Source organism: Cuculus canorus, chromosome 5 (genome assembly GCF_017976375.1).
Source record: "Cuculus canorus isolate bCucCan1 chromosome 5, bCucCan1.pri, whole genome shotgun sequence".
Taxonomy (NCBI): Eukaryota; Metazoa; Chordata; class Aves; order Cuculiformes; family Cuculidae; genus Cuculus; species Cuculus canorus.
In genome coordinates this window covers 68,944,367-68,958,940 of record NC_071405.1, presented here as the reverse complement: position 1 = coordinate 68,958,940, position 14,574 = coordinate 68,944,367, and the positions used below count along the sequence as shown (strand labels likewise).

Genomic DNA, 14,574 nt, shown 5'->3' with positions numbered 1-14,574 from the left:
CCGCGCCGCCGCCTTTTATAGGCGCTGCCCGAGCCGCCGCCTGCCATTGGCCGCGGGCCACGCCCATCACCTCGCCGTTAGCGCCCCCTCCGCAGCTTCTTGGCCCGAGGCGGAGTCCTCCGCGACCACAGAGACGGGCGAGCAGAGCGGAGTCCTATTTTGAGCGGTCCCGCGCGGAGCGGCAGCCAATGGACAGCGCGGGCTAGCGGCGCGCCGGGCGCTGATTGGCCGTCGCGGGCTGTGACGTCACTGGAGTTTGAGCCGCGCGCGCGGGCGGTTGTGCCGGCGATGGCGGCGATGGCGGTGATGGGGATCGGGATCGGGGCTGAGGCCGGGGCCGAACCCGGGGAAGGGCTGGCGCGGCTGCCGGAGCTCTGCAACCGCCGGCTGGCCGAAGTGCTGCGGCGGGTGGACAGCGTCGACCTGGTGTGGCTGCGGGAGATCCGCGAGGAGGCGGCCCTTATGTTCGGCAGGTACTGCCCTCCCCCGAACGACCCCCCGAACGACCCAGGCCGCTCCGGCGGACCCGGGCCCTGAGACCGCCTTGCCCATTTCCCTCGCAGCCGCTGCAGCAATGAGCCCGAGCTGATGCCCAAGACGCCGTCGCAGAAGAAGAGGCAGCGGAGGAAGCGACCGTCCAACCTGCGGGAGGAGGGCTGGGAGGCGGGCAGGAAGAGGTAGACGCGACGGGGCAACTGGGAGCGGGGCTAGGGGACACTGGGGGGACTGGAGAGGGGCTGGGACTGATGAGGGATCGAGAAGTGCCTGGGGAAGGGCTGGGGCTGGCCGGGGATTGGGAGGAACTTGGGAAGGGCTGGGGCTGGGAGGAGACCAGGAGTGACTGGGGAAAGGCTGGGGCTGACGGGAGGCTGAAAAGCATGTCCGCAGCAGGTCCGGGGAGCCCCCCTCCTGCCATGACATCCCCGTGATGTCCCTGTGCCATCCTTGTGAAAGGTGCAGCATGACATCACGCTGCAGAGCACTCATCCTGGTGTTGTGACAGCTCAATTCTTGGAAAAAGTAATGAGCTTTGCTCCTTGGTGCCTCTTCCATCCCAGCATTTCCCCTTTCTCATGATCCCTCCTCTCTTAAGCAATGACCGTGTTGGGTGCTTTCTGCATCAGCCGCTTCCCACAGCTCTGTCTGTGCCATGCTCCTAGAAGGCTCATCCCAGATCTTCTTGCCTTGTTTCTCTGTGCGTTCCTGTTTGTGCACGGAAGGGCTTGGTCTATTCTCCAATCCCATCCTAGTCTAACACACTGGTTCCCTTGTTAGATTATCCAGAAGGAAGAACAGCAGCCTCAAGGTGGTGTCCTCCACGCGACGTTCCCAACGATTCCAGAATAAGGAGAACCTGGAACCAGCTGGGGCTGGGGTCACTCAAGACTCTCCACCTCAACGTGTGACAAGATCCCAGGCTGCGACAGCCAAAAGATCCGAGGCCCTTCCTGAGATGCCTCCTGCCCAGCGAGTAGTAGGAAAGATTCTCTTGGTCGGAGTCGGTGCCAGTGATCGCGTCAGCGCTGAGCTGCACCTCCAGAAGAGTGCAGCCAAACCAGCGGAGCTGCCGTCCACCTCCATCCTGAGCTTGAACGATGCCTCTCCCAGGGAAAGTAGAGCTGCTGCGTCTCCGCCAGTGACACCAAAGGCTGCTGATGCTACCTTCGTTCTAAGCGAAGAGCCTGGGTGCGAGGTGGTGGGCAGCTCTGCTCCAGTCCAGGAGCTTCCCCAGCACCTCAGGGACAGCCCCAGAACTCCGACCAGCTCCCGGCTGAGCCGGCGCTCCGTGCGCAGAAGCCTGTTGGGTAAAACGTCTGTGATTCACCGAACCTCCTTGGCAGAGAAGTACTCGCTGGCCAGCAAGAGGGAGAGTATGATTCGGAAATCCATTGCCCGGACAATGGCCAAGAGGAAGGCGGCACAGAAGTTATCCGTGTCCGCCGGGCATGCAGATGGTAAGTTTGAATGTCACCAGGCTTTTTATCACCTGCTGCTTTTTGCTGCTGAAAGAAAACGTTACGGGACTGAGTCTTTGGACTGGGTCTTCGGTCTGGGCGCAGCAGCTGACCGTCCTAGGCTGGGCAAGCTGCAATTAAGCGCAGGTGTTCTAACGGGCTTTCTAGAGGCATGAATAGGGAAACCCAGGAAACTCTACTTGTTCCCAGCCTGGGAATTCAGCCTTGTAAATCACTGGGAGAAGAGCTTTAACATTGCTGAAGTGGGAACTCATGGAGTCAGAGGAGAAGCTGTGAACAGGCTTTGTGGTTTGGCACCTGCTGGAGCCACAGGTCGTGACAGGAGGCAGGGCAGAGCCGTCACAGCATTCCGCACTCCTGCAGGGCCCTGGCCTCTGCCTGTCTGGTATAACAGTGGTGTTTTCTCTTGCCCTGCAGCCCCCAGCTCTGGAGAGGTGCTGGAGCATGAGGAAGCAGTTTCCGAAACCAAGTGAGACCACTTTAAGATCTTTCTTTACCCTTGCTTTCCTGCTGGGGGGATGTTTGACGTTGCCACTCTTGGTACAAAGCACACTGCCTGCAGATACCAAGGGCCCTCCCACTTTTCTCGTTTATTAAACGTGACTGCCTTTGGTTTTTATTCTAGGCCTTCTCCTGGACCGTGTACGCCCTCCAAGTCGGTAAGATTTGAGCAGAGGTTAAAACCATTTGTATTTGTGTGGACCTGTGAGCCAAATGCCCCTCCTCCGAGGAAGGAACCCCTGGATTATGTCAGTGTTTGCTCCCAGATAGTTATAATAAGCCAAGACGGCATCAATGGAGCGGAGTGTGTGGCCTTCTGTAATCAAGAACAGGCTCAGACAAGCATTCGTGGCAGGGCTTGTCAGCAAATCTGCAGCAGCTCAAACAAACTCCATTCTTCTGGTGCCACTGGATTCTTAGTGTGCCTGGGGTGCAGTTGGAGAAGGCGCAAAGGGGAAGTGAAGAGAGGAGGAAAATGAACGGATGGCTTTGTACATCAGTGCTGGAAGGGCTTAGATCGGTTCTTTCTGTATGCTGATGAGTAGTTGGTAAAGTCCAGTCCGTGCAGGGTGTCTGATCCATCCATAATCCTTGTCTCTTATTTCTGCACTGCTGCTTTTGGGAGTGGGACCTTGTGGTCTGTCCCATTCTTAGCCCAAGTCACCAGCTTAATGTACCCTGTCCAGGTACCTGGATATGGGCCCCTCTCGCTGCCCCTCTCTACCTCTCTACCAACAGCTTTCTCAGCAAACCAGACATGGTTTGGTTTCTGGTAGAAGCTCCTTTGAGAGCTGTGAGCACAGTGAAATGCAGCGACCCAGCAGCCTTCTCAAAACAGAAGATACCTGGGTCTGTAGGGACGTGTAAGGACAGAACCTGCCTGTGGGCTATCATGTAAAGATCAGGTTCTTCTTGGCCTGATTTTGAATTAATCAGTTCTATGTCCTGCTGCTCCCTGTACCTCGCCAAAGGATAAGACCCTACGGAAGCGTATGGGGAGGGTGGTTTCCCCACTTCTTTGTTCTTTCTCTCCCAGCTCCGTTGTGCCTTGCACCTGCCAATGAGGGCTTGGGGAGTGGAGTGGCCTGCGATGCCAACAGAGTGCAGGTTCCAGAAGCCACTGCTTGCTCTCTTGGGCACATAAACCCATTATCACAGCAGGAGTAACTTTATCCTGATGTTAAATGCAAAGGCGGCAAATAGCAGTGCCTATCACGTAACAGGAACGAGTAAATGGAGGGAATGAGCTGTTTGGCTTTGCTCTCTCCCTGTTTCTCTGCTCAGCACTGCCTGACTCCTTGCTGGAAGCCCAGCAAGCATAAACAGGTTTCTGACTTGGAATGCTTCTGTCCCTCACAGTGTATGAGTTTGAGTTCAAGCAGTCGCTCCCTCCCTGCTGATAGCTGTGTGCTGTTACTGCCTGTGCCTCTGGCACTGGCAGGACATCAAGGAATTCAGCACAATGATGTCCTGAGGTGTCTTCCACAGCTGGAGGTCAGGGCTTTGCTCTGGTACTGGTCAGTACCAGTGCTCTCTGCTGCACCTGCAGGTTTGCATTCCCTGGTGATGCCGCAGTATCCTTGTCAGAACCATTTAAATCATAACCGGCTGTTTCTGTGTGTCAGTTGTGCTGAAACCAGTTTGCTTTTCCCACAGAGTCCCCAAAGTCCGCGAATGTCGCTTCGCTCTCGAACCATCACCCAAAATGACCAGCCGGCAAGCAGCAATGGTAGCTCTGGAGGACATTGGGGCAGCATTTTAAAGTCATCACTCTTGGGAGGCTGACCGGGAAGTTGAAAGGAGTGGCCAGTTAATTTGAGAGCCTAGTGTGAAAGGCTAATCCAGTCTGTGACAAGCGAGGATGTGTTTCAGGAGATCAGCAGTTAGGAAATCTGCTGCTGGGATTACTTCCCACCCTGGGAAGTGATGGGAATAGATGCAATGGGGATGGAGGGATGCACATTCCCTGGGTTGTGGGGGGCCCAGTGGAACCCCATTTCTGGAGCAAGCAGTCCCTGTGTGTCCATGCAGAACACAACCTGGTGCTGTGCGGGTGCTGCTGAAGGCAGGGTTTGGCTGTTCAGGGAGCTGCTAAATCTGCTTCCAAAGCAGCACTGAAAGGGATTTTTTTCCCCTAGAACAAACTGTAACTGTGTTTTCTTTCAGAAAGCGACACAAATAAGAATGAAGAAACCCTGGAACCACCCCAGAGCGCCAGGTATGTTCGTAGGGTCGCTCAGCTCAGAAGGTGCCTCAAGATCTGTAGCGCAGCTCAGAGCAAGTTCAGTGCCGAGATGTTGCTAGACGGTGTCAGTGTTTTCTGACTAGGACACTTGTGCAGGAAGGTTTCTCTGCCTCCATGAGGAAAAGATTCTGTTTGTATCTTCTGCCACATTAGAAGTGTTTGAATTGACAACTGCCTGTGTGCATACAACAGAATGTCTTAGGAGCTAGGATGGGTTTGTGACCCTGAGTATGAGCCAGTCAGATATGCTGTGGTTGCTGGACTCTCTTCTTCTCCCAGGAGGAAGCCAAGCTACAAGAGAGCCGTGGACAAATGCTATGACAATCAGCAGGCAGTGGATGGAGGGCTCTCTCCTCTGAGAAGGAAGACTCTGTCCCCTGTCTTTCCAGCCAGCAAGGTAAGATGATCGTGACCCTGCTGCAACTCCCCAGGCCTTGTTCCTCCTTCCCACTCCTGAGGATTGTTTCTGGCATTGCCCTCGCAGGTTGTGCGTCCTTTCAAAACGTTCCTGCACACTGTGCAGAAGAACCAACTCCTCATGACGCCGAGCTCTGTGGGGAGGAATGGAGTAATAAAGTCTTTTATCCGATACAACACTCCTGTCCGATCTGATCCCAAGGTAAGAGGAAGCTCTTGTGCATGACAATCTGCCAAGTGTCCAGGTTGAAGCACAGGGAACTTTTCAGCCCATATTAAAGAAAGAAGTAACTCTAAGCTGTCTGTTTGCACCTAGGTAAAATAAATAATGTAATTAGACAGCTTCCTAATGAGTTCTAATTTGGACTCCAGAGCTCTGTTACTGGAGCGTTCCCCTGTGTGTTAGCAAGTAACAGTCAGGAATGAGAGTTGGGGAAAAGAAAATCAAGGGGATTTTGAATACTGCCGTGACATGTGTGTGTAACTGGAGTCTGCACACCCAAAATCTTCATTCTAGGGTGTTTCTAAGTAGATCTGAGCAAAGGCCTCTTAACCCCAGGCTTCTGATATGCTATGCTGAAGTTTCAGACCTTTGAAGCAGGAAGAGCCACAAGCCTGTGCTGAAGGAGATGGCTGGTTCAGTGAGTCCAGTGTGAGCCCAGTGTGCAGGTGTCTGGATCTAACAGGCATTCGCATCCATGTGCTGGAACCATCGCAACCAGCAAAGGCAAACCATGCACCTTCGCTGTTTGCAGGCGATGCCTCTGCCTGTGCAACACTGCAGTGGAGTTTGCAGCGACCCAGGGCAAGCGCCTGCACCCCAAACAGAGGAGTCTGTCCTTGGGGAGGAGGGAAGGGTCCAAGCTTCAGTCTCACTGCGTTCTGCTGGCATCAGTGCCTGCGTTGGCAGAGATGACATGATGAGAGAAGAGTCTTTGGACCAGGGCCTCCTTTGCTGCTGTCACTTCAGAGAATGTTATATTCCAGGTTTAATTTCCATCTGAGGCCCGGCTGAGAGGGTTTGGGTTTGTTCAGCCTACAGAAGAGAAGGCTCCAGGGAGATGTTAGAACAGCTTCCAGTATGGAAAAGGGCTCCAGGAAAGCTGGGAGGGGCTCTTGATCAGGGAGAGCAGGGACAGGATGAGAGGGAAGGTTTTGAGCTGAAAGGAGAGAGATTGGGATGAGATTTTAGGCAGAAATGTTTTGCTGTTCAGGTGGGGAGGCCCTGGCCCAGGTTGCCCACAGCAGTGGTGGCTGCCCCATCCCTGGAGGGGTTCCAGGCCAGGTTGGATGGGGCTTGGAGCCTCTGATCCAGTGGGAGGTGTCCCTGCCCATGGCACGGGGTGGGACTGGGTGGGCTTTGAGGTCCCTTCCAACCAAAACCATTCCCTGATGCAATGACTCATCTTACCGTTTGGTTCTTTTTGCCAACATAAATCAGTGCTGGCTGTGCTGTCTCTGGATGCTGCTTGGACTTCAGGAGCTGGTGCTTCTCTTTCTACTTCCTTTGCTCTCTTTTGCTCTCTAAGACTGACTCCACTGCCTTGTTTTCCATGGCCTCTGTTCCCAGCCATCCCCAAATGCATTGCAGGCTGCCTGACCTCCGTTTCAGGCTTGTTGCCATCCTTTGCTTCTGGTCCCTAACTGTGACCTCTGGGCCCTGACTTAAGCTGAGCAAGCTGAGGCAGAAGGAATCCCTGGCAGGTGGGTATAATCCCATTTCAATCTACCTCAGGAAAAGGAGAGGCAGAAGCTGGAGACTCTGCGGAGAAAGCAAGAAGCTGAGCAGCTGAGGAAAGAAAAACTGGAGGAGGAGAAGAAACGGCGACTGGAAGAGGCCAAGCTGTAAGTATGCGCTTCTTCCCTTGGCTGGGCTGCACTTCCAGCACCTGCAGGTCTCTAGACCTGGCTCTTCCAACTTGTAGAGTCCATGCATCCAGCAAAAAGTCTTGTCTGCTTGCTCTCACCCCAAGGACAGTATTTGTTCTCCCGGTGTTTGTCCAGAATCCTCACAAACAGTTTGCTATCCCAGCTGGCTGCTGCTTCAGCTTTTGCCTTGAGTTCTCTTGCAGGTGGAGCTAAAAAGCATTCGTAATGTTTAGATGAATGGTGTGTTTGGTTCATTGAATTCCGTGCTGCCCAAGCGTGTCTGTTGGACTTTCATCAAGCTGGAAGGAGCTTCGTGGAGTGACAAGGTCGGGCTGTTGTCCTGCAGGAAGCGTGAGGAGCGCCTGCGCAAAGTGCTGCAAGCTCGGGAACGGGCAGAGCAACTGGAGGAGGAGAGGAAGAAGCGCATAGAGCAGAAGATAGCTCTGTTTGAGAAGAGCGAGAAGGTAAGGACCAGTGTCCCTGTGGAGTTGGTGTGAGAGAAGGGATAATCCCTTGAGGTAGATGATGACATATGAGTGTGTCTGCCAGAGAGAGAGGAACTGAGGCTGCAGGAGAAGGGGGGAATGAACTGGAGAACAGCGGAATAGAGATCTTTCCAGAAACTCAGTGATTCTGAGTGACCGCCTCTCTCTTGGTTACAGCAAATGGCATGTGAAACCCCTTATTTTCCCGAATTATGAGTCTAAATGGGGTTTTTGGAGCTGCGTCCATCAGATGGGAGAAGAGCTCCATGTAGATAAAGCCAGCCTAATGGCCCCGAGGCTTTATCTACTCGAAGCTGTTCTCCCACCTGAATAGTAGATGGAGGTGGAAGTCGGCGTGCGTCCTCCAGCCCTTTCTGGTAGCTGAGACTTTCAATTTGCACACATGACTACAGCAGCCATTTGTCTGCTTTAATTACCTCTATCTGCTCCTCTTGTCCCATGGTTCTGAGCGTATATTATGATGGCTTTTGTGATAGAAGATGTTGAAACACCAGCGCAGGGTCAGTTCTTCCTGCAGAGATTTGAAAGAAGGTACATGCCCTAAATGTTACCCTTTTGAAACAAAGCACAGGTCCTGTTGGCTCCTGCTGGCAAAAAAGGAAGCTTTTGCCCTTTGAGAGGTGGGAGCTCAGCATTGTTGAGCCCCACTACGATGATCTTTCCCCTGCACAGAGAGCTGCCCCGTCCCAGGCTGGTTATTCACCCAGCTGCATGTGTGCCGTAGGTGCGGGAAGAAAGGCTGGCAGAAGAGATCAAAAAGAAAGCAGCGGCCAAGAAGAGGGAAGAAGCGGAGGCCCGGCGCAGGCAGGAGGAGGAGGCCAGGAAGCAGAGAGCACTGCAGCAGGTCTGCACTGGCACCCACCACCATGGCGGTTGTGAGCCAGGGAGCCAGTGGGAGAGCTCACACGGACCAGCAGAGCAAGTGGAGAGGCTGTGTCCTTAAAGCTCTGTTCTTCCTCTTGCAGTGTGGGAGGTGGTGGTGGTTGTAATCCACGATTCTGCTGCAGCTCTGGGCAGACTGCTACTTAATTTGTACTAAAATATCCCTGTTAAGCCTGTGTCTCAGAGACCCAGAGCGTGGTGGCCTTTAGGCTCTTCGGGGTAGTCTGTGGGCAAGGAAAGGGCATCAGCGGAATAGCGGGAAAGATGATGCTCCTCCCTTGGCAGCACCAGGACTTCAGCCCCACCTGGTTTCTCTGCTGGGTTAGGGATAGTTGCTAGGGACCTGGGTCAAATAGCACCTTCCTGCTCCTCTATTCTGGAGCACGGTCCTGGGCAAGGTAAGGTGAGTAACTACCTTGTCTGTTTACAGGAAGAAGAGGAGCGTCGGCGCAGAGAGCTGATGCAGAAGAGAAAGGAAGAGGAGCAGGAACGTGCTAGGAAGATTGCTGAGCACAGACGGGCAGAACAGGAGCGAGAGAAGCGGCTGGCTGCCGAGAGAGACCTGGAGAGGAAGAAGGAGCAGGAGAGGATCCAGGCAGAGAAGTAAGGCGATATCCACCTGTGTACTGGATTCTGTGCTGGGGCTCGGAAAAGAAGCAGGAAGAGAGGGCACTGGTGGAAGGCCCAAGCAGGGAAGGGCTGTTTTGTGCTGCCAGAACAACCCTAGTCCATTGTGGTCTGAGCTGCCAAGGAATTCTGGACTCAGCAGTGTGTGGAGCATCCTGGAAAGCTGTGGGACAAGAGGGATTTGCAGCTGGTGCAGGCTGGGAGGGTGCTTCTGCGTGGGTTTGAGAATAAAAGGTCTATTCTTTGGTGGTCAGGCTGCGGGAACAGCAGGAGAAGTCTGCTCACCTGCAGAAGGAAGTGTTGGCTAAAGAACAGCTCCAGAAGGAGACGAAGAAGAAAGAAGTAAGTACTCTGCTTGTCAATGGGTAGAGCTGCGTGGAACCAAGTTCATCAGCCGCTATGGTCAGGAGCAGCTGAGGTGTGAAGCTGCTCAGGACCCTGAGGAGTTGCTGTCCTTCTGAACGTGAGCCATGCAGAGGGGCATGTGCCTCCGTGGCAGCTCGCTGTCCCCTCCAGAGCACGTGCCGGCTCCCTTTACACGGCAGTGGTGCAGGCAGGAAGGGCAGGGAGCGCACGTGAGGGACTGATGGGAGGTTTGAGGCTTTCCTCCCTCTCTGTGCCTGGGGCTATCCATCCTTGTGACAGCAAACAATAATCAATCCCAGACTTCCTGCCCACAGCAGAAACCCACGCACAGGCTGCAGACATCGTTGTGTTCTGTTCTGCCGTCGTCATTGCTGCACAGATGAACTAAACAGGGGGTTTGTGTTGGGAGAAGGGAACTTTGGAGGCCTTAGGAGTCTGTGCTGTTTGAATAAAGCAACTGCAGCTGGACAGGCCCAGGTTTTTGCTTAGCTTGCAGTGTGCATTTCCATCAGGGCAGATATGAAGCCTGCAGGGAGTGTTCAGGCAGCTTTCGCAATGTCCCTTCTGAAGGATCTGCATGCAGGAATTGATGGAATCAGCAGTGCCCTTTGCTGTGTTGCCTGTAGCCATTTGGTTTTTATGAGATCTGGGGGAGCTTGCGCTGCTGACATGCTTTGTGCGAAGGAACAGAACAGTTGGTTGGAGTTGGAAAAAGTTGGGATAGTTGGTTGGAAGCTCCCCAGCATTTGCCTTAAATCATCATGGAGCAGAGCTATGATGGTAGGGTGCGGACAGCAGTGGTCCAGCTGCCTTCTGGGCATGGAATTCCTCAGTAAGGATTCCTATGGCCCAGCGAGCTCCTCGACTGTCAGCGAGCCCTGTGCACACCTTGTCCTGCTGTTATAGATGAGGTAGGTTATATTCTGCTGGATTTTAGATGCCTGCTGTTTGGGTTTAGCCTCTTGGTTCCATTTAGATACAGAAGGAAAACTGGCATTCACAGGGCATGATCCTTTTGGCCCGTGTGGGATGGCAACGGTACGGTGGGAAGGCTTGGCCTCTAAAAATGCTGTTTATTCCCTTAAAAGGTGGCCAAGATCCATGGTGTAGTCTTGTGCTGCTGGTTTGTGATGTTTTTATCCTGAAGACAGAGTCAGCAGCAGGTTTTCCCAACTGTGAGGTTGCTGCGTTATCTGAGGAAGCACCTAATGCTCTAAGAAGGAAGGTCCATCTGTTGGTGCCGCTTTGAGGGGCACTTAGGCTGTTGAGTTGCATTTGCTCAACACCCTCACTGTGGTCCAAGTGTTCCTTAGCACCACAAACAACAAAGGCTGGCAATTAGGGGCTTAGGTTTCCATTTTACCTATCAAAATAATGGTACAGTTCATAAAATTAATCCGTTTGTGATGTCGGCTTGCCAGGAGGAGCAGCAGAGGCTGGCAGAGCTGAAGAGGCAGGAGCAGAAGGCGCTGTCAGAGGAGCAAAAGGCTAAGGAGAGAGAACAGCACCTGGAAAGCAAGGAGGTAACTGCTGTCTGAAATGTCTTCAGGGCTGACAGAGAACTGGGGCTCCAGTGCTTAAGGTGCTGTTAGAGCCGGCACCTTTACGTGGTGGCCTGGAGTGTTCAAATCATAGAATCATAGATGGTTTGGGTTGGAAGGGATTCAAAGCCCACCCAGTCCCACCCTGTGCTACGGGCAGGGACACCTCCCACTGGATCAGGGGCTCCAAGCCCCATCCAACCTGGCCTTAAACCCCTCCAGGGATGGGGCAGCCACCACTGCTCTGCGCAACCTGGGCCAGGGCCTCCCCACCTGAACAGTGAAGAATTTCTTTCTAATGTCTAATCTAAATATTCGCCTCGTCCCATCCCTGCCCTCCCTGATCCAGAGCCCCTCCCCAGCTTTCCTTGGGCCCCTTTCAGCACTGGAAGCTGCTCTAAGGTCTCCCCACAGCTTTCCCTTCTCCAGGCTGAACAGCCCCAACTCTCCCAGCCTCGCCTCGGACAGGAGCTGCTCCAGCCCCCGGATCATCTCCGTGGCCTCCTCTGCACTTGCTCCTTAACAGCTCCGCGTCCTCCCTGTACTGAGGACTCCAGAACTGAACTTGTTTTGATTTCAGGGAGTGACAAGGAGAGGAGGGAAGCAGCATCTGCCAGGGGGTTGTTAAGGCAGTGGCTGTTAAAGGCCTTGCCTTTTCCTGCTCCTTCCCTTTAAACACTGGATGAGCCTCCCAGGCAGAAGAGATGCTGGAAGTGTTTATGATCAGAGCTGGGTCCAGCCACGGGATGGCAGCAGAGCCGGGAACAGCCTTGGATTTAGACTCAGCGCTGATGGACCCGGGAAAAACCTCCGAGGGGGGCGCTAAAAACAAAGCGGCTGTTTCACTGCTTGCAAAGCAATGCGTTTCAACCTTTAAATGCAAAAACCAGTGAAATACAAATTGGTGGGCACAGAGCCACGAGTGCAGCCTCTTAGGGGCAGGAAAACTCTTTCCAGCTCGCTAGAGAGATGTTTTGTGGCTGGTGAAATTTGTAGTTTTAAGGCTTTTGTTCTCATGACTCAGTTTAAACCTGTCTTGAGCTGAATGGAACTGCTGCCTGTCTGGAGGTGCCTCCATTGCTGGCGTGTTTGTAGCCAATTAAGCAGCCTGATTAAACAAGAGAAGGCAAAGCAAAGGCATACTCAGGTAAAAACGTTAGAGCCACTCATCCTCTGATTTTGCTGCTATGGGATGAGGCAGGAGGTGGATATTGAGGTGATTGGGATGACAAATGTCTCCTGTGACTCAGAAGCGTAGCAGTGCTCACACCTAACGCCTGGGGAATGTATTTCTCTTCCAGAATTTGCCTGCATGCACCTCGTACCAGATGACTCCGCAGGCCCCGAAGGAGCCAAAGCCCACCATGGAAAATCCCAACAACTATGGGCTGGACCTGAACAGCGATGACTCCACGGATGATGAAAGCCACCCTCGCAAGCCCATCCCTGCCTGGGCCAGTGGTAGGTGTTATCGGGTTGAGGTCCGTCTGGAGTTCGGACAGCAAGACCTGGAGTGAGATCTCACCTGTCCCTCCTGCTGCATGCACACATCTTGATCAGTGCGGCTGGGCCGCTGAGCTGAGGGCTCCTCCGCCACCGCGGGATCTCATGGCAGTGTTGGGGAGCAAACACCCCTTCACGCAGCCTCAGCGTTGGCTGCTGGTGTCATTTGTTAGTGTGAAAGCAGTAATTAAGAGCCAGGACTCCAGCTGTGAGCCTACTTGACACTGATTTGGCTCCAAAAAGCAAAGGAATGCTGGTGTCCTGCATCCGGTTCTGGAATCCCCAACGTAAGAAGGATATGGATCTGTTGGAGCGAGTGGTGGTGGTGGACAGGGGCAATGGACTCTGTGATCTCACAGGTCTTTTCAAACCAAATGTTTCCATGATTCCCTTATCTTTTTTTTCCGCAGGAAACCTGCTCAGCCAGGCCGTGATCCGCCAGTACTACAACCCGCCCAACATTGACGAGCTCTTTGGGGCGATTGCCAGCCCCAAGCTGGAGGACATCTTCTACAAAAACAAACCACGCTACTTCAAGCGCACCAGCTCTGCCGTCTGGAATTCCCCACCCTTCCCGGGCACCAAGATGGCGCTGGGGCTGCCATATGGCCTGAAGAAGCACTGAGGGGCCACGCTGTTCCTTGTTGAGCGTCTCTGTCTTGTGAGTGCGTGCTCCCATCTCTCTAGGGGAGAAAAGAGCCACCGTTTGGCATCTGTAAAGCTGTAGGTATTGGCATTGAATAAAAAAATCTTCTGTTTTACTGAGCCTCTGGTGTTTTCCAGAGACAGATGTTGGCAGATGTGGCCTTTCATCTCCTCCAGTGCAGTTCTGTGCGTAAGCCAGGATGGTACCACTGGTATTAATTCCCCAAGGGTTTTCCTGCCCAGGAAGCAGTAGAGCCTGCATTCCCCCCTGGGAATGTGGCACTGGAGGGAGCAGGTGGCACAGCGACAACTGCAAAAGCAGCTTTGCAGGGTAGGAGGGAGGCCAGCATAAAACAGATACCAAATCCTTTTTTTTTTCCACATCCTCTCCTGCTCCAGCCCCGATCCGTCCCCTCCTGGGTGCACGCAGGGAGAGGCTGCTGTCCCTGAGCTGCTGGAACACAATCCAAAGGCTTTCCAGCAATATCTGACCCCCCGACTTTGCCTTGGGATTGTTCACGGATCATCTCTAACATTTTATTATTAATTAAAATGGATTCTGGTGCCCTGATCACGCCAATGTCACCAGCAGGAGAAAACCACCAAAACACGCAGTTTTAGTCAAATCCCCCATGCCGTTAAGTAGCTTATGGGGAAAATCCAGCTTAGAGGCCCTTGCCAGGGGCTCCGTGTTCCCCAAACTCTGCCTCCAGGGCCACTGCAGGTCCCTTTGAGGGCTGGGGAAACTCATTTTCATCCAAATGCAGCTTTTAGGGGAGTTTCCTTCTCCCTGGGGTCATGAGGAACAGGACAGGGAATTTTCACAGCCTTCCCTTTGGAGAGCACAAAGGCACCAGCACCCAGCACCAGGGAGAAGGGGCTGCTGGAGGGTGCCTGGCCATGTCACCCTGCTCTGGCTGGGCCACCTCGAGCCACTGGCCCAGGACCCTGTCCATATGGCATCTGGTTTTCTCCGATGCAGTCTGTGCTCAGGATTCCTCACCCTCATAGCAGGAAAGGCTTTCCTGGGGCACCTCTGTGCCTCCTTGGCTGCCTGCTGGCACCGGACACCCCAGACCAGAGCTTGGCACCATCCCAGCCGGCTGCAGTAGGGCTTTGCTTCAGGATTAGCTCTTTGCTTCTTCATGTGCTTTCCTCATTTCCCAAACCCCCACTCTGGCTGCCTTTTCTTTCTGCGGATCCCAAAGGCAGAAAGGCCCCCGGGATCCCCTTGATCCAGCGAGGGGGGAGAAGGCGGTGGGTGCTCACTGGGCGCTCATGCCAATTCTTGTGGATGAGCTTTAAGTGAGGGAGAAAAAAGTGCTTGTGCGAGAGGCTGCGCCTGCCTCACTCCCTGCTCCTCCTGAGGACACTCTGGCATCCACATGTGCCCTCCCTCCACGCCCCGAGTCTCTGTCCCCATTTGTGTCCCTTCCCCCACAGTTTTCCAGCCCTGTCCCATCCTGTCCCAGGCAGAGGACATAAGGCACAGCTCA

General features: G+C 53.8%; 1 protein-coding gene across 1 annotated transcript; it reads left to right on the top strand.

Annotated features, from left to right (window-relative positions):
- The first annotated feature begins 266 nt into the window (after positions 1-266).
- INCENP (inner centromere protein) lies at positions 267-13,169 on the top strand. The gene is made up of 17 exons (XM_009558584.2): positions 267-473; positions 564-677; positions 1,276-1,955; positions 2,394-2,445; positions 2,602-2,635; positions 4,134-4,206; positions 4,644-4,695; positions 5,002-5,119; positions 5,207-5,341; positions 6,875-6,984; positions 7,355-7,472; positions 8,239-8,358; positions 8,827-8,999; positions 9,278-9,365; positions 10,811-10,912; positions 12,232-12,391; positions 12,844-13,169. Exons 1-17 carry the CDS (start codon positions 289-291, stop codon positions 13,056-13,058), a joined length of 2,529 nt encoding a protein of 842 aa, XP_009556879.2. The 5' UTR covers positions 267-288; the 3' UTR covers positions 13,059-13,169.
- Positions 13,170-14,574: the final 1,405 nt, after the last annotated feature.

Bases quoted from the DNA above. Each gene is read 5' to 3' on its own strand.
- INCENP (XM_009558584.2), top strand. From the start codon at position 289: ATGGCGGCGATGGCGGTGATGGGGATCGGGATCGGGGCTGAGGCCGGG. The intron at 474-563 runs GTACTGCCCTCC...TTTCCCTCGCAG, and splicing joins GCGGCCCTTATGTTCGGCAG to CCGCTGCAGCAATGAGCCCG. The intron at 6,985-7,354 runs GTAAGTATGCGC...GTTGTCCTGCAG, and splicing joins CGACTGGAAGAGGCCAAGCT to GAAGCGTGAGGAGCGCCTGC.